Source organism: Protobothrops mucrosquamatus, unplaced genomic scaffold (assembly GCF_001527695.2).
Source record: "Protobothrops mucrosquamatus isolate PMUCROS unplaced genomic scaffold, P.Mucros_1.0 scaffold2172, whole genome shotgun sequence".
Lineage (NCBI taxonomy): Eukaryota > Metazoa > Chordata > Lepidosauria > Squamata > Viperidae > Protobothrops > Protobothrops mucrosquamatus.
The window spans coordinates 99,835-118,567 of record NW_015388266.1 but is presented as its reverse complement, the minus strand read 5'-3'; the positions used below and the strand labels follow the sequence as shown (position 1 = coordinate 118,567).

At 36.4% G+C, this 18,733-nt stretch overlaps 1 protein-coding gene across 1 annotated transcript in view; it reads right to left on the bottom strand.

Moving 5' to 3' along the window:
• The window catches only part of SLC38A9 (solute carrier family 38 member 9), a 33,689-nt gene extending 14,973 nt beyond the window's left edge, over positions 1–18,716 (bottom strand). Inside the window, exons 1-8 of the mRNA XM_015824256.1 lie at positions 18,600–18,716; positions 18,402–18,465; positions 18,189–18,282; positions 16,598–16,768; positions 11,148–11,207; positions 7,094–7,288; positions 4,426–4,533; positions 555–661 (exon numbers count right to left, since the gene is read on the bottom strand). Of these exons, the coding sequence (XP_015679742.1) occupies positions 555–661; positions 4,426–4,533; positions 7,094–7,288; positions 11,148–11,207; positions 16,598–16,768; positions 18,189–18,282; positions 18,402–18,461 (795 nt within the window). The 5' untranslated portion in view covers positions 18,462–18,465; positions 18,600–18,716. The remainder of the gene's footprint in view (positions 1–554; positions 662–4,425; positions 4,534–7,093; positions 7,289–11,147; positions 11,208–16,597; positions 16,769–18,188; positions 18,283–18,401; positions 18,466–18,599) is intronic.
• Positions 18,717–18,733: the final 17 nt, after the last annotated feature.

Sequence of the window (18,733 nt, the reverse complement as noted above, 5' to 3'; positions counted from 1 at the left end):
CTGCCTTGCTGCTCAATGCTTTTCCAAAAGTCAGTCCTGAAGACTGACACTGGCTGAAGTGACAAAGCCTAAATGATTTTATGCAGAGCTAATGGAGTCATTTCGACAGAACATCCACTGTAGGGAAGATTCATTTTTATCCTACATCTTTGCCAGTTGAAAATCATATGTATGAATACGGAATGAAACAGCCTTGGAACATTAGAAATGGTTCTCTAAACTTTCTCAAACTGAAAGCCATCAATGACTTCCTTACTTGATTTATTCAGAATCTTATTTTGAGCAGGGCATGACATGATGTGCTTCAAAAAAACTGTACAGTAAGAATTTCATTCTGACATGAAAAGAGCTGGCCCTAATAATATTTGATTGTTTAATGAAGCATTCAGAGAAAACTAGCTGTAGGCTAAGGCGAGCAAACATTGATTTAAGGTGCTGAAATTTACATGACCTCAGCACAGGCAATATCTGAGCACATAATAACCATTACAAAAAGCATTTTCAGGAAGAGTCATTTTTTGCACATAAACATATTTTCTCCTGTAGTCACTTACGTTATTTTCTTGGTTCCTGTTATTCTTAAGTAGCGTAATTACACAATTATGGATAAAGAAAGCCAGGGTCAGCACACCTGTAAGCTGAGGAAAAAAGATCCTGAATTCTGGAGAAAAAAAAATATAAATCAGAATTTTTGGAGTGGTGACTGTTAATATTACAATGAATATCCCAGGTGTCCAGTCTATTGATTTCTAAGCCAAGGTCCCAATCATATTTGTAGTGGCAGCTATTATACATTCAGGTAAGATATATTTAAGCTTGGCAAAACATACAGGAGAAGCAGCAAGCAAATCAAATGTAAAAGAAAAACCAACAATTATAGAAATAGCTGTATGAAATTAGAAATAAGACAGCTCTTAATATATTGCTTGCCTCCTGGACATTGTATTCATAATTGACAATGGACAAATCTTTCTCTCACACACACATGCACACACACACACACACGCAAACATATCAGCAAAACAAAACAAATGCCTAATCCCGCTCATTTTACTCCTCTTTCCTAAGAACTATAACTACTATCCGCCCATTTATATTGCCTTGTATTATTTACAATAAGGTTACATCATTTTAATCACATTTTTTAAATTTGAAAACCATAGAAGACTAAATAATAATACTGAACACATTTAGGGGGGGGGGAACACATTTTTCACAAGAAAGAAGCATTTTCCCCCAAAAAAGTCACAGTCTGCATATTAGGAAAGTAAGAATGTTCTACTATGATGCAGAATTCAGCTATACTGAGGACTTCTGGGATCGAGGTTAATCTTGTTCTAACTAATGCAAGTAAAATAAAAGCTAAAAGGAAGCATTCGTGAATGTGATAGTAACAGCTTTGCAGCATTTTCTACACTAGGATATGCAGATGCATTGAAAATGGGCCTGACTCATCTCAAGTACGTATAGGACTGCAGATTTTAAAAAGGTAAAAAACATTCATTTCCTTTGTAATTAAATATCTTTTTTTAAAAAAAAAAAAAGGTTTAAGTTAAACGTGTATGTTTATACCTAATACATAATTGTTTTCCAGCTTATTTTGTATTTCTGGTGGGTAACATCTTAATTTAACAATCAATAAAACATATTTCTTTTTGTTGTCATCTGTTTTAGATACCATGAATTACTATTCAGTAGTAAAAACTTATCTTTGAAACCAAGCTGTTCTCTGACTGACCAGCTAAGCTCAAAAAAAAGTTTTGCTTTCCCTTCTCTACCACTAGAATGGCTTTTCTGGCTATATTTTAAAACAAATGGAAGTTTAAGCAGGACACTGCTTTCCTACTAGGTTACTTATATATCTCTATAATAGAAATTAGTTCCATTTGTATGAGAGACTAAGCCATGGTTGGCATAATGATAATTTACTGATGAAACCACATTTGGCTGGGTTCATAGACTGTATAAGCCTACGGCTAGAATCACAATAGCAGAAAGCAACAAACTATTATGATTTAGCATGCCACATATTCCCAGTTAAGATATGGTGCCAGACTGAGGCCAGTAGAAATATTAGTACCAAAGAAAATGGAGTGGAATTATTTTGATGTCTGCTCTAGAATATCTATTTAAGAGTTTTGTTTTGTTTTACTGACATCAACACTGATCATATTGCATGTACAAAATGCATTGTTTCCATTTCACAAAAATAAGTAGAAACATGATGCTTCCTTGCTGACTTAATTCATAGATGGCTTTTCAATGATGAGTTTGTTGCCCACCCATGATTTATCAAAATACAAGGCTGAAATTCTAATGTTTGTAAGACTTTCCTGATTAAAGTTAAAGCTGGATTTACCAAGTTCACTAACTTAACATCTGGTCAAATTCACAAACAACCCAAAAGAATTGCATAATTCTCTCCCTCCTCTTTTGCTCTTTTTCCTGCCTTGTTTGAATAATCATGCAAACATTCACAGATGAAGTGTGCCAGTAAACAGTAACATCTGAGCAATGATTTCTGACAAAAGCCATCTGGAAGACTATTATGGGAAAGCCTCATTGCATGTTAGACAAAACTATCGGACAGCCAAGTAGATGCAATAATGATAGCCAAGGGTGAAGCATTGGTCCATATACATATCCCGCATGTCTTCTATCACACACCAATGAGATTGTCACATGACAAAAATATGAGCTAGCATGCCAGGAGATTCTAACCTGGGCAAATGATTTGAGTATGATTACTATCATATTTACTCCCTACTCCCCATTCTTCCTACTTGGGCTTTTACCTAGGAGATCTAAGAGAATTATATTTCACTCAAGCACTCAAAGTAAGCTCTCAAGCACAAATATTATTTTTCTCCTACTCTGCTGTCAAGCTAAAGTTAAAATCACTCTGTTTCATCATGCGTATAGGAACTTGTGTTTACCATAACATCAGCCACTGACTAAGAAAACCCTTTTAAGAACTATTATTTACTCTATTATAATGTCTGGAAAAAAGGAGGAGAAAATTATCCAAACCACAGATCCTAAATCTTGGTATGGATTCTAACAAACTCCTCCTCTGATGCTTCCCATTATAGAGAACAACAGTTATTTTTCTTTTAATCAATATGGCCTTAGTTTATGAATGTTATCCACCATATATTGTATTAATCATTTATTCAAACTAATTTAGAATTACAGTAAACTCTGCTCTCTAAACAGGTTTGAAATGTTCATGCTTGACAAGAAACAAATACATTTTGATTCTCCACATGAGAGGGAACACACTGTCTTTGACCCATACCATCTGTGAACTCTATGTAATGTGGGGTCAACTTATTTGAAAGGAAGTAGATTGGGAAAGATTGCCTCATAATTTACTAACAATTTCCAATTCATTTTCCATGGTCTGCAAGAGGAATGGTAGACCATGAGGACTGCTGGCAGGAATATTCAAGGACAAGGAGCGGCCTGACAGCTGGCAGCCAGATTGTTTCATTGATGCCCTAAATTAAGCCTTGTATGCTAAGCAGTGGTGTCCTCTGGGAATCCCCACTCACTTGTGCCTTTTCCAACACTTTTCTTTAAAGAGAACATTTCTATAAAGCCTCTCACATCAAAAACCTACCGTACATGTGGAAGGCAATGTTCACAGAATATCAAGAATTTCTTGTTACAGGGTATTTTCAATTTATTTATTTTTTCTGAAGAAAAGAATGGCATTGGAATATCTTTAAGCATTCTGTTTTGTTTTTGTTGTAATGGCTGGTAGCTACTGTACCAATCCATACGGGCTAAGGGAAACCGGAAGACTGCCTATAAAGTATGAGCAAATTGAGGAGAAATCCCTAGGAGGAAACAATGTTTGTAATTCCTTTAGCTGTATGCGATTGTCTAGGAATAATTAAATTTAGCACCTGGATAATGATTCCCCAGGCAGGATTCCCCAAGAAAATAAAGAATAATCTAATCAAAGAGTAGCAGAGGAAAACAATATTCTTCAGAGCTTATTTTGACAACATATTGTATTCCCAGCAAAAGTAGAAGAAATTACCGTGACACCTCTTTACAAGCCTTTTTATAAGAAGAAGAACAAAACTACTGTCTTGGCTTCAGATCTGAAGTAGAATCACCACTGTGGTGACTATCCAATGTAAGGATTATGTTTATGTGTGTACCCAGTCATCATCTCTTCTTTAGTGAACTATGGCTTAGCATGGGTGACCCATTTTTGCCTATAGGGATGGTTCCAGCCTTCATTATAGGTAGAGAAGCTACAGGCCTGGTGTGTTTTAGTCAATTAGGGCTTGGATTATAGCAAGATAGGTATAAGTAAGACTACAGCAGAAAGCATATTCTACCCTGCAGGCCCTATTCAGTCTGTTAAATTATTTAAAGATAATAGTCTAGAATTTTTTTTTTAAAGTTTACCTGGCACAAAATATGTATTTGTTGCAGTCCAATCAAATTCTAAATGGAATCCTAGAAGAGCAGCTTTCATAGTAACAAGAATAACTAAATAAATGACAGAGACAGTACCTGCAGTGGGGAAAAGAAAAAAAACAACAATGATATCTAGACATATTTAAACTAATGGACAGAGGGGAAAAAAAGTCCTTTAACCTCTACGAGACTTAGAACATTACAGTCCAGCTTTTCTCTTTTATATTCTTCTTGTAAATCAATTTAACAGTGACTGACTGAGATGAAGTTACTTGGCATCAGATTCAACAATACCAAACTGGAACATAAGTTAGTGAGAGGACAAAATAATTTCAAAATTATTACTACTACATTACGACTATTACTATTATTCCTATAATAATTATCTGAAAGAAAAATTAATCAAGGTTTTGGAGACTAGAAATTCTAGACAAAGTAACAAAATACAGATGTGTTTTAAATGTGGATATTTTCATAAAAAATAATGAATTTGCAGTACAAAAACTTCCTTTATAGTACTGCAGTCCCTCTGCAACATAAAGCGAGCATATTTTGCACATCCATTTTCATAAACATGATCTGATACACATGGATAAACAGATTGCATTACTGCAGGAGTGTCAAACTCAATTTCATTGAGGGCCGCATCATCATTGCAGTTGCCCTCCAGGGGCCGAGCGGGTACGGCCAGGGTCGGTGCGGCCTCCTGGGTGGGCGTGGATGGAGTGGGTGTAGCATCCTGGGTGGGTGTGGCCAGCTCTACATCGTTCGCATCAAGGGTGCCTGTGGGGGCCTGGGCAGGAGTGGGACAGATCTGAGGGTCTCTGGCAGAAGGGGGTGGGACCAGGGCAAATGCCAAGGCATGGTCCACAGGAGGAGCCTCATTGTTCCTCTCAGGCCATGGGGGGGTTGGATGGTGGTACGGGCTGCCGGGAGCCCTGGACAGCAGAGGTCAAATGCCCAGCCTGACCCTCAAGCACCCACGGCACCAAGCCCAGCCCCACTTCCCCAAGGGGACATCCAGCTGCACTTATCTGTCGAAACCCCGCCCCCAGAGCCCATCAAGCCAGATATGTAAAGTAGGCGAGGGCCATTTGCTGGCCACTTCCAGGCGATGGTGCATTTCTTCATTCCTCACAAAGGGTGACACTTCCCCAGCATGCACCCAGGGGGTGGGGCCGACGCAGCAGGGCTGGTTCCTCGCTGTTTCCAGACGGCCTTATGGAGCTAAGACTGAATGCGTTTCAGCATAGATAGCCACCACAAAACTGTACATTGGCTCCCTCCTGGCCGGCCTGGGCCAGGGCCAGGGCAGCGGGGGTCGTTCCCTCACTGTTTCCAGGATGGCTTCGTGGGCCACATCCGGCCCCTGGGCCTTGTGTTTGACATGCCTGCATTATTGCAGAACAATATTGCTTTACAAAATATAATTTCACCTTATCTATTACTTTCATTATTGTTGGTGTTGTTGTTAGTTGCAAAGTCGTGTCCGACCCATCGCGACCCCATGGACAATGTTCCTCCAGGCCTTCCTGTCCTCTACCATCTTCTGGAGTCCATTTAAGCTCACACCTACTGCTTCAGTGACTCCATCCAGCCACCTCATTCTCTGTCGTCCCCTTCTTCTATTGCCCTCAATCTTTCCCAGCATTAGGCCCTTCTCCAGTGAGTCCTTCCTTCTCATTAGGTGGCCAAAGTATTTGAGTTTCAACTTTAGGATCTGGCCTTCTAAAGAGCAGTCGGGGTTGATCTCTTCTAGGACTGACTGGTTTGAACGCCTTGCAGTCCAAGGGACTTGCAGGAGTCTTCTCCAGCACCATAGTTCAAAGGCCTCAATTCTTTGTCGCTCAGCCTTTCTTATGGTCCAACTTTCACATCCAACTTTCATTATTACTTTACCTATTACTTTCTTATATGTATGTGAATATACTTGCACACAGAGAAAATAAAACAGCATTTGAAAAACTGGAAACAAAATGAGCAAAAATATAAACTCCTATGGATTTCTAAGCCTTCATAGTCTTTGTTTTAACCTTTTACTATTTCAAGGAATATCTCCAATTGAATAAAAAGAATAAGGACAATGCAAAAAGTTTGAAACTTTTCTGTTATGGTTAAAGTAGACAGTTGTTCTTTCTTCCTTGGCTGAAGTATACAATGTAATAGATTCACAACTGGATTACTGCAGTCTCTTTTTAAAGTTTAAAAACACACAATTAGAGATGTCAACTAGCAAAAGTTAACCATTTTGAGGGATCATTAAACATGATGAAATCTGGACAAAATTGCTTTCCAGTTACTGGAGAAAAAAAAGAGTATAGCAAAATGTTTTCTTTTCCCACAGTGGAAGCACTGTCTTTATAAGAAGGAAACATTTTCCAGTGGAAAGAGAGGTTGAAGAACTAAAACAACATATAAAATCTTCCACAATATTTGCTGCTCCAAGTTAATTCAAGGCCTGTTATTCCCCTCACCACCACCCCTGGCAAGTTTTAAATTTCATGAGATGCTGAAAAATTTCATGAGATGCTGAAAAATCAAAGCAAATACTTTTGTGTAGAGATGTCCACAACTAATAAGAAATTTATTGAGTCAAGATATCTAAAAATAATCTATTGTGCATACTTTTAAAAAATTTTAAATGACTACTACATACCTAATATGTTAAACTTGGCAAAGAAAGATGGAGACTTAAAATTCAACAGTAGAAGAATGATGGTTAAATAAAATGGAACTGTTTTGGATTTGTCCCACCACTTTTCAAATTCCTCAAATCCAGCAGCACTGGTAGAAGTAAATTCAAAAGTTTCATTTCCTGGTACTTCATGGCTACCATCGCTAGGACATATTACTGTAAAATTAAAAAGGAAAGAAAATGATTGTTTAGCTTAAGGAAATCATTTGCACTTGGTGGTGATGGTGATAGTGAGGAAGTATGTGTTGGAAATCAAAGCTTGAACTTTAGTTAAATGTTTCTCAATCTTGGTTGGCTGGAAATTCTGGGAATTGAAGTCCACCCAACCCCAAAATTGCCAAGGTTAAGAAACACTGCATTAGATTAACCTCTTCAAATAAGCATAAGCAGTGCCCTGCTGGCCCATATAGTCCAGTTGTCTGTTCTTACAATGGCCAATTGTACAAGAAAGTCCACTAGATTCCATTCAGAGCAGTCTCACTGCCACTAAGACTAATAGCCACTCATCCTTATGGCAAAGAATCATTTATGTCTAAAGCAAAACAATAACCTGAGAATAAATATATGAACTCTAATCCATAGAAAAGAGTCAGTTTCTAATCCATAGAAAAGAGTCAGTGGTTAAGGCATCAGCTAGAAACCAGGAGACAGTGTTCTAGTTCTACCTTAGACACAAAGGCAGCTGAGTGACCTTGGGCCAGTCATTGACTTTCTTTGCCCTAGTAAGAAGGCAATGGCAAACCACTTCCAAAATCATGACAAGAAAACCACAGGGATTAGTCCAGGTATTGCCAGGAGCCAACACTGATGTAAATGCACCAAAACCAAAAACATACAAGCTCTGTTTATGGCAGGCTTACTTTTATTTAAGCATGATCTCCATATTGTTTATATGCACACATAATTCTTGCAGGTAAGAAATGAATACTGGGAGTGAGCCTTCCTTTGCTTGGTATCCTTCAGATACCATTATTATAGCTACTGCCATTTCCAGACAACATGACCAAAGGCCTTGGGCTATGCTGCCCAGAATGATGGGAGCTGCACTCCAGTAACTCTGAAGTACCTCTGAACAATAATCCCTATCCTTCATCATGCAAACTGCCCTTTTCATGCTGCCATATGGTCATTAGGCCTCTGATAGGGAAAGATGGGATGTGCAATAAAAGAGTGCTGCATTTAACATCTCATTTGTTGCAGCTGTGTAAATTAATACACTCTTCCCCTATTCACCATTTGTTGCAATGAAAAGAGAAGAAGGATCAAGGCAGCTATCAGAGGGTTATAGTTTTCCAGTGTATTAATAAGTCAGGTTGAATCTAGATACATTAAAATGTTGGTTTTATTTCACTCAAAACATTTCGACAGTTGGGCAGTGCTGTAATTCGCAATGAAATCAACACAACTTTTGTAGCTCAAATCATTTGAATACTGATTAGTCTAACTTATAACTCCTTGCACAGAAACTCATTTTGGCAATTTTCTCCTTCCCAAGTCCCCCCAGAATTACTGGGGTTGCTTATGAGGTGGATACTCTTTTCCTTTTGTTATAAGTCTTAAAAACCTACATAGGAAATTGGCACTTTCTCAAAATTAGCCACACAGCACATATGTGTCCAGCCAGAGCTATAATGTACCACTGAACACATCCTTGGGTGCATACAAATTATAAAACTTATGCACATCAGGAAGGCATCTGAGCTGGAATTAACACAATCCACAAGTGTACTCAACAGGAAAGAAATGGCTAACACTCTGTCATCTATCATATATATAATTCCTTTATATTTTTTGTTTTATAAGACTCTTGATGTTCCTGAACATGTTTTCTCTTCCCCTTACTCTCAAACTGGTTTCTTTCTAGAGCACTGCCTCAGTTCTAGCCTAGTGAAACAAATCCAAATACTGCAGAGATGCCACGTAAGCTGCAAAATAATCTTTTGGATCATTATTAGGAGCCAAGGGTACAGTCTACCAAACTGCAGGCTTCTAAGTAGCACATAAGCAGCATGGAATTTCAGCAGCATGTAGTCATGTATGGTTGGATATAGCTCTGCATCTTAGTTAAAGGATGGTTATCCTGGATGTCAGCAGATTCCAATATCTGTTTACTTATTTTTGATTTTTCATAGCCCCAACAACTTGAAAGACTTATGTGGATTACAGCAAGTTCAAACTATAAATACAATGGTAGATTCATAATAGCATACTGCATTCAGATCCAGCATTCTTTCCCTTTAACAACAGATTTCTGAGTTGCAGATAATACTTTGCACAAAGGGGAAGATAATACATCCAGCATTCTTTCCTTTAACTACAGATTTCTGAGTGGTACATAATACTTTGCACAAAAGGGAAGATAACACAATTAAGCAACAGATCCAGACAAGTGGAACTCTACAAGGGAAGGTGCTTTCTTATATTTTTAAGATATTAATACACATAAAAAGAGTTCCAGAGTACTGTCTATTCCTTTTAACTCATTACATTTGCCACCATTCATTTTATACAACTTCCTCATAGTTGTGCAGTATTTTCCAAATGGGAATTTTGACTTTTATTTATGAAGTATATGACCATAATAAAGATCTGATTTGATTTGATTTGACTCTTACAACTCCCTAATATTCAAAAGATATCATGTTGTAAATTGCTAGGTTAGATCTAGGTGGAAGACCAAAATCATATAGCAGAAGGCTATCTTTTTGAGAATCTAGTATAAGATGTCATTAGCCATGATTTATACAGAAAGCATGAACTAATTTCCCAGTGAATTTTTTTCATCCCATGCCGGCCTTTTGCCTAGCTGGCTACAACTCCCTGAAGCACAAACCTTTGTAGAGAATAGATTGATGTAAAAGAATAATTAGCATTATTTTTCCAGTTTGTTTGTTCCTTGCTATCTATATAACTGTAGTATTTGAGAAAAATTAATAGCATTTCTGAAATTTATATGAAGTTACAGTGAAGGCTGAATTCTTCCTATTGGTTTGATGCAACATTTAGCTAGCACAGTTAAGAACAGTACCGTGTAATAACAAATAATGAAATAACATCAGGGTGGCTTTTGAAATAAGCTTTTAAAACTAAGATGTTTCTATTGTGAAACTATGATCCCTCTGTTCTGCAAATATCTGAAAAAAAACATTTTTTTTTCCAAAATACTAAACTATTCAAGTGACTAAACTAGTAGACCAGCGAAAAAAGCTAAAAAGTGAGACTGTGCTATTACCAGGATGGACAAGACTAACATTTCTGAACCTTTTTTTTTTTTTGTTCTCATTCATCTTGTAGTCGGAAAGGGCTCTGTGCTAGGTGGTAAATTTCATGCCTTAAGATTTGCACAACTTTATGGCACTATTGTAGTTCTCAATTGTTCACCCAAGCAAAAGAAGGATTCATTGTTTGAGGAAAGGCTGTATTTAGAACTTTCCACCTGGAAAGGCGGAAGTTCTAAAAGTGTTTACATATGCACTATTACCAGCATCTATTTCCATGGTTGAGAATTTGAGTCAGTGAAACACTGTGTGGTCTTCAGTTATTATCTATCTGAAAGCAAGACAATTATCTTTTATGGATTTATTGTTTAGGAATTATTTACCAAGATTATTCTTCTCTGCCTACTTTGAATCTATGAGGAATGCAAACATGCGAGGCTTACAAATGATTTGCCATCCCAACTGCCTCACAATGTTGAAAAGAGGCATATTTATTAAGAATTTTGTCCTTAAGGTCAGGGCTTTTTTTCAGCCGGAACGCGGCGGAACCGTGTTCCGGCACCTTTTTCCGGGCCGGCCGCACCGGAAATAGCCCCTCCCACACCGGAAATAGCCCCTCCCAAATTTTACTTGCATTCCTGTTCTCTAAAGGGGCGGTCCTAGGGTTTGATGAGGGCGTGGCCAGGTTTGAGTTCCGCCACCTTTTCTCCGAGAAAAAAAGCCCTGCTTAAGGTAAACCAGATTCCAAGTTTCGGGAACACTGCAACAGCAAGAAATTGTTTTTCCAGTTTGCTTACCTCTATTGCTTCCATTTGTACCAGGAACAATGTCTGTTACATTAATATCATTAATATAATCTAAAAAAAAAAATAAGGAAACTTACTTAAAGGCACAGAACAATATTCCAACAGTATTCCAAAAGAAATATGTTTTAGAACATTCATAATATGTACTAAAAACAATATAAAGAGATTAATGCAACTTCTGAGGAAAACTGGATCTCTTTTTCATGAAATGTCCCTTTTTTTAAACTAGCATCAGGAGAAAAACAAGATATATGCAAAGAGTATGTTGAATCAACATGTCCAAGGTAGACTTGAAATATCAGGCTAGGGATTGATCACCTTGGGAAAAATCTGTCTATGTGGATAATGGAGTCGAAAATTGATGGCACATAATTAATCAGTTCAGTCTATGATATATCTTAACTTCCACTGAAAAAAAGACTTTTGAAACATGGTTAATTTGAGTATTTTCTCATGAAACCTTAAAGGCACTGGAATAATAATGATGTGGAGAGGAACAGTAGTCCTTGACTTACAACCATTTGTTTATTGACCATTCAAAGTTATAACGGCATTGAAAAAAAAACTTATGACAGTTTTTCACATTTATGACTGTTATAGTATCCCCATGGTCATGTAATCAAAATTCAGACTGGTAACTGGCAGTGGTGGGATTCAGCCGGTTTGCACCACTTCGGCAGAACCGGTAGCTAATTTTTTGTTGCCCAGGCCCAGAATGGACTTCCGGAAGCAGCATCCACACAGAGAACCGGTTGTTCACATATTTGAATCCCACCACTGGTAACTGGCATGTATTTATGATGATTGCAGTATCCTGGGCTCATGTGATCACCTTTTGTGACTTTCTGACAAGCAAAGTCAATGGGGAAGCCAGAGTCACTTAACAATCCTGCTATTAACTTAATAGCTACAGTGATTCACTTAACAAATGTGGTAAAAAAGTCATAAAATAGAACAAAATTCACTTAACAACTGTCTTGCTTAGCAACAGAAATGTTGGGCTCAATTGTGGTCGTAAGTTGAGGACAACCTGTAAGCTTATCTCTCTCTCTGAATCATAAGATCTAAATTACAATATTCTATTAAAGGAGAACACAAACATCTTGCCTAAAAAGCTTAACATGATAAAATCTAGTATAAACTTTATGAGTTTGGAGAAAAGAATGTATAAGAAAAAGGTTCATTGCATCATATATATGGTCTTGTAAAGTTATTCCATGTTATATCAGATTCTACATTGGCCTATTTTTTAAAAATAATAGAAATCACACATTGAAACATAGAAAGTTGATATACTCTTATTGTTTGCAGTCAGACAGGTAGTAGCAAGATTCTGGAGAGCAGGAAAGAATCTGAGTATTTCCATATGGTGGAAAATATACTGGAAAACTGGTTAAATGGAAAAGTTAACCAATAAAACAGAATATGATTTTTACTTCACTGGTTTCAGCATATGTGTAATAAAGGCATAATGATTGCCTATTAGCCAGTTCCAGACTTAGCCAGACTTCTAGACAAGATAAAAAGGACAAGTATAGAAAGTAGAAAGAGGGACACATAACTAAGTCAGAATATCAGCAAACAGCCCAAGCCTGCAAAGATGAAGTGAGGAAAGCTAAGGCTCAAAATGAACTAAGGCTTGCAACCAAAGTAAAAAAAAAAAAAAAAAAAGTTTCTTTCAACATGTAAAAAACAAGAAAAAAGTGAAGGAAACGATTGGTCCATTAGTGGGTGAAAGTGGCAAGAAGGTGACAAGCAACAGAGAGAAAGCAGAACTATTTAACTCGTTTTTCGCATCTCTCTTTACACAAAGGGAAAAAACAGACCAACCTATCAAAAATAGTGCCATAAAAAATAGAATAGAAACACAAGTTAAGATAGGCAAGAAAATGGTAAGTGAGCACCTGTCCAGCCTAGACGAGTTCAAATCACCAGGACCAGATGGATTACACCCCAAGGTTCTCAAAGAACTGGCAGATGTGATTTCAGAACCACTGAACTATATTTTTCAAAAATTCCTGGAGCACTGGGGAACTACCAGAGGACTGAAAAAGAGCTGATGTAGTTCCCATTTTCAAAAAAGGAAAAAAAATGGATCCAGGAAATTACAGACCTATCAGCCTGACCTCAATACCTGAGAAGATTCTGGAAAAGATAATCAAACAATGAATCAGTGAACACCTACAGGCAAACAAAGTCATTACTAAAAGCCAACATGGATTTGTCAAAAACAGATCATGCCAGACAAATCTTATTGCATTCTTTGACCAAGTGACAAAATTAGTGGACCAGAGGAATGCTGTGGATATAATTTATACTTGGACTTCAGTAAGGCATTTGATAAAGTAGACCACAACCTACTACTTAATAAGATAGAAAAATGTGGGTTAGACAGCATCATCACCAGATGGATTCATAGCTGGCTGACCGGCCGTATTCAGCGTGTGATCCTCAATGGAACCGCATCTACATGGAGGGAAGTGTGTAGTGGGGTGCCCCAGGGCTCTGTTCTGAGCCCAGTGCTCTTCAACATCTTCATCAACGATTTGGACAAGGGGATAGATGGGGAACTCATCAAATTTGCAGACGACACCAAGCTGGCAGGAATAGCCAACACTCCAGAAGACAGGCTTAGGATACAGGAAGATCTGGACAGACTTGAACACTGGGCACTATCTAACAAAATGAAATTCAATGGTGAAAAAAGTAAGGTTCTACATTTAGGCAAGAAAAACCAAATGTACAGGTATAGTATAGGGGGTACCTTGCTCAATAGTAGTACCTGTGAGAGGGATCTCGGAGTGCTAATGGACAATCACTTAAATATGAGCCAGCAGTGTGCTGCAGCTGCCAAAAAAACCAACACAGTGCTAGGCTGCATTAACAGAGGGATAGAATCAAGATCATGTGAAGTATTAATACCACTTTACAATGCCTTGGTAAGGCCACACTTGGAATACTGCATCCGATTTTGGTCACCACGATGTAAAAAAGATGTTGAGACTCTAGAAAGAGTACAGAGAAGAGCAACAAAGATGATTAGGGGACTAGAGGCTAAAACATATAAGGAACGGTTGCTGGAATTGAGTATGTCTAGTTTAATGAAGAGAAGGACGAGGGGAGACATGATAGCAGTGTTCCAATGTCTCAGGGGTTGCCACAAAGAAGAGAGAGTCAAGCTATTTTCCAAAGCGCCTGAGGGCAGGACAAGAAGCAACGGATGGAAACTAATCAAGGAGAGAAGCAACCTAGAACTAAGGAGAAACTTCCTGACAGTTAGAACAATTAACCAGTGGAACAACCCGCCTTCAGAAGCGGTGAATGCTCCAACACTACTACTACTACTACTACTACTACTACTACTACTACTACTACTACTACAATAATAATAATAATAATAATAATAATAATAATAATAATAATAATAATAATAATAATAATAATAATAATAATAATAATTTAATTAAAGACTGTAAGTATTTTGTTTCTGCATATACTCCATGGCATTGTTAATGCACATAAATAAAATGGGGAGCAAATCCATCTACATTAGGAAAACAAAATAGCCTGGTCTACCTTTTTACACTGCAGTGCATATATTGCCATCTAGTGGCTAAATGGTTTAAACAAGTAAATATGTCTTATTAAAGCAATGCTACCCAAACGTTTTCGTTTATTACTCCAAACTGCTAATCAGAAACTCTTATCATATTTTGAGAATCAGTCCTAAGTCCCTTCATTCAGCACCATCACAACTTTAGAGTGGTCACTGAATGAAAAGTCATAACTCAAGGAATACCTGCATTATAGAAACAACATCAATGAATGATTTTTATGTGATTTCTACAAATTTCCATTGGTAATTTCACAATTTTTGTCTTAATAGGAATACTTTGGGAGATTTTCAAATATATGTTGGTACATGTGACAATATTTAAGTCAAGTTAAATGTTCCCGTTGTGATGGATAATGTCATTGTGTCATTACCCAAACCCGCCGTCCCCCCACTTTTATCCAATTTTGGGTAATTATACAGGTTTGGGAAGCACTGCATTAATAAAATAATCTACTTGACAGCATTTCTTTCTAATTGTAATAGGCTTATTGCAACCAACTAGTATTTGCTTCCAAGTAAATGCGTTTAGGGTCAGAAAACCATAGTATGATATGTGATATGATAGAAAAGTAAGGCATCTAACCACTCAAACCATGATTAAATATTTACAAAGCTCAAAAAGTAGCTGTAAATAAAGAATGTGCTTGTTTGCAAAATCAGTACTAGGATATCAAAATGCAAGGGGCTTTTCCGGGAATTGCTGTTAATTCATGCCACCACACGTACACACAAAAATACTGTTACTTCTGTTAATTCAATTAAGAAATTACTTGGTGTCAACCCTGGTTTATAAAAAAAAAATTCCTGAAGAAATGTATACATACATTGGGCCTTCAGTACAGGGAATCCTCAACTTACAACAGTTCATTTAGTGACCAATGTTACAACAGCAATGAAAAAAGTGACTTATGACCACTTTTCATGCTTGAAACATCCCCATGGTCACATGATTTACATTCAGATGCTTGACAACTGGTTCATATTTATGACAGTTGTAGTGTCCTGGGATCATATGACCATCTCTTGCGACCTTCTGACAAGCAAAGTCAATGGGGGAACCAGATTCACTTAACAACCATGTTGCTAATTTAACAACTGCAGTGATTTTCTTAACAGATGTGGCAAGCAAAGTTGTAAAATGGGGCAAAACTCACTTAACAATTTTTTCACTTAGCAGCATAAATTCTGGGATCAATTGTGGTCGTAAGTCGAGGACTACCTGTATGTACTTAGGACAATTTGGAGAAAAAAATTGTACATCTAGTTTTAGATTCAACACCCACACTTTTTTTAGAAGCATGTCAAATGGAGGACAGCAGTTTCTTAAAATCTATCAGATCTATGTTCTTTCAACTTGGCACTGGAATGTGACGATGAGAAAGAATTCTTACTCTGAAGTCTGCATACATATATTTTCTGTCACATTGGAACTAATGGGAAGAAAATGGAGAAAAAACAGTGTCCATAAAAGAATGAGTTGCTTCAGAATCTCTCCTATAATGGCTTTCTTCCCTTCATCATCTTTCGCCCTGGTATCTGAAGCTCTATCTATAATTTAAAAATCTATTATCTTGATGATTTCATTTTTATGCCCAAAGAAAGATAACTGGCAAATATATATTCTTATATTAGAAGAGATTTTTATCTTTTGTAACATCCTTATGCACATGTGTGCATTTATTAAATTATATGATTTATTTAACATTTAGAGAAGGTGAGGGGTTTTTTTTAACTAATGCAATCCCAAGGGCCCCCTTGTATCTATTTATTAAGTAGAAATACTCTGTCCCACATGAAAGCAATTAAAAGAAAAATGTATACTTACTATAAATACACTTTCCAGTGTTGAAAAGGAAATTAGTCATTAGCACCCAGTAAACCACCATGGCTCCAATAAGTGACACCAATGAAAATAAAAGGCTAGACCACTGACCGAAAGATCCAAAGTAATATTTACAAACATCTGGGAATTCCCAAGTTGAGGTATCTACTGAAGCTGAAAAAAAAGAAAAAGAAGATATTGATTTAATTCTGTACTAATTATTTTAAAGTCTTCATAGCAGGCTGATAACAGGCTTAAAACAAAAGGGACACTGCTATTATAATTATTTGTACAGTATAAAGTAAAACACAAACTGAAAGAAATTGATATTTCACGTATATGTATATATACATGGAGATACAGTACATTTGTAGATTTGAGAGCCATCAAATAGCTGACTTGTATCCCTATATATATATATATTATATGATTTATTTAATATTTAGAAAAACTGAATTTTTTTTGAACTAATGTAATCCCAAGGGCCCCCTTGTATCTATTTATTAATTAGAAATACTCTGTCCCATAGGAAAGCAATTAAAAGAAAAATGTATACTTACTATAAATACACTTTCCAGTATTGAAAAGAAAATTAGTCATTAGCACCCAATGACACCAATAAAAATAAAAGGCTAGACCAACAAAACTTCAGTTTCTCTAAAAATGTTAAATAAATCATATAATTTATATATAGGGAAAGAAGTCAACTAATCCAGGAGAGAAGCAACCTAGAACTAAGGAGAAACTTCCTGACAGTTAGAACAATTAACCAATGGAACAACCTGCCTCCAGAAGCGGTGAATGCTCCAACACTGGAAGTTTTTAAGAAGAGACTAGACAGCCATTTGTCTGAAATGGTGTAGGCAGGGTTTCCTGCCTGAGCAGGGGGTTGGACTCGATGACCTCCAAGGTCCCTTCCAACTTTATTATTATGTTATGTTATGTTATGTTATGTTATGTTATGTTATGTTATGTTATGTTATGTTATGTTATGTTATGTTGTTATGTTATGTTATGTTATGATATATTATATTATATTATATTATATTATATTATATTATATTATATTATATTATATTATATTATTATATTTATTATATTATATTATATTATATTATATTATATTATATTATATTATATTATATTATATTATATTATATTATATTATATTATTATATTATATTATATTATATTATATTATATTATATTATATTATATTATATATTTGATGGTTCTCAAACCTACAAATGTACAAAAGAGACCAACGTTAACATTTGGACTTGTACATCCTGCCAAGTTTGAGATAGTCAAATTATATAATCTGATAAAATCAGAAAGATTTAGGAGTTGCCCATTAAGAAGTTCAGGAATATTTCTCTTATTGGGAGACTACTCTGTTCATTTCATTGCTACTTCCATTTTAATATATTACCTTAGGAAAGTCCTGTGTATTCTAGAAAATGTAGACAAAAAGGTAGTCTGGGATCATTAAAACTGCACATCTTTGAGTCATGTTCTTAAGTGCACCAATCTCTACAGCAGGCCCACACATAGTTTAATGAAACATATATATTTACTAAAACAATATACTTACGTATCATTGACCTAGACTTCAAAACTCTGTAGCAACAATAAAGAGTCAATATGCCCATCAGCGGAATAATACAGATTCCAGTAGTAAATCCAGCCTGTTTGAAAAGTAAACATTTAACTAAATACTTATACAAATTATGGCATTAATGCAAACTGTTATGCACGATTTAGCAGGCAAAATTTGTCCTAACACAGAGACACAAAATTGTGCTACCTGTTTTATTCCCCAGGGAATACTTAATATTGATGTACCCATCATTGTATTCCAGATCATGAATCTAAGTCAGAGGAAAAACACAAAGAACAACCATAAGAAAACTTGCATTATATTTGAGGCTAATTCAAATATTTTGAATGTATTTCAAAATAGAATACTTTAAATAAATAAATGCAAGCAAAACACTTCACATACATTGTTACTATACTGGAATTTTTGCCAGAACCATCAGTAGAGCCATCAATTTTGCAAGCGGTTCCCAAAGGACTATACACGTAGATTTCTTCTGGAGCAGGAAGAACATGATCAGGGGCCACCTAACAAAAGAG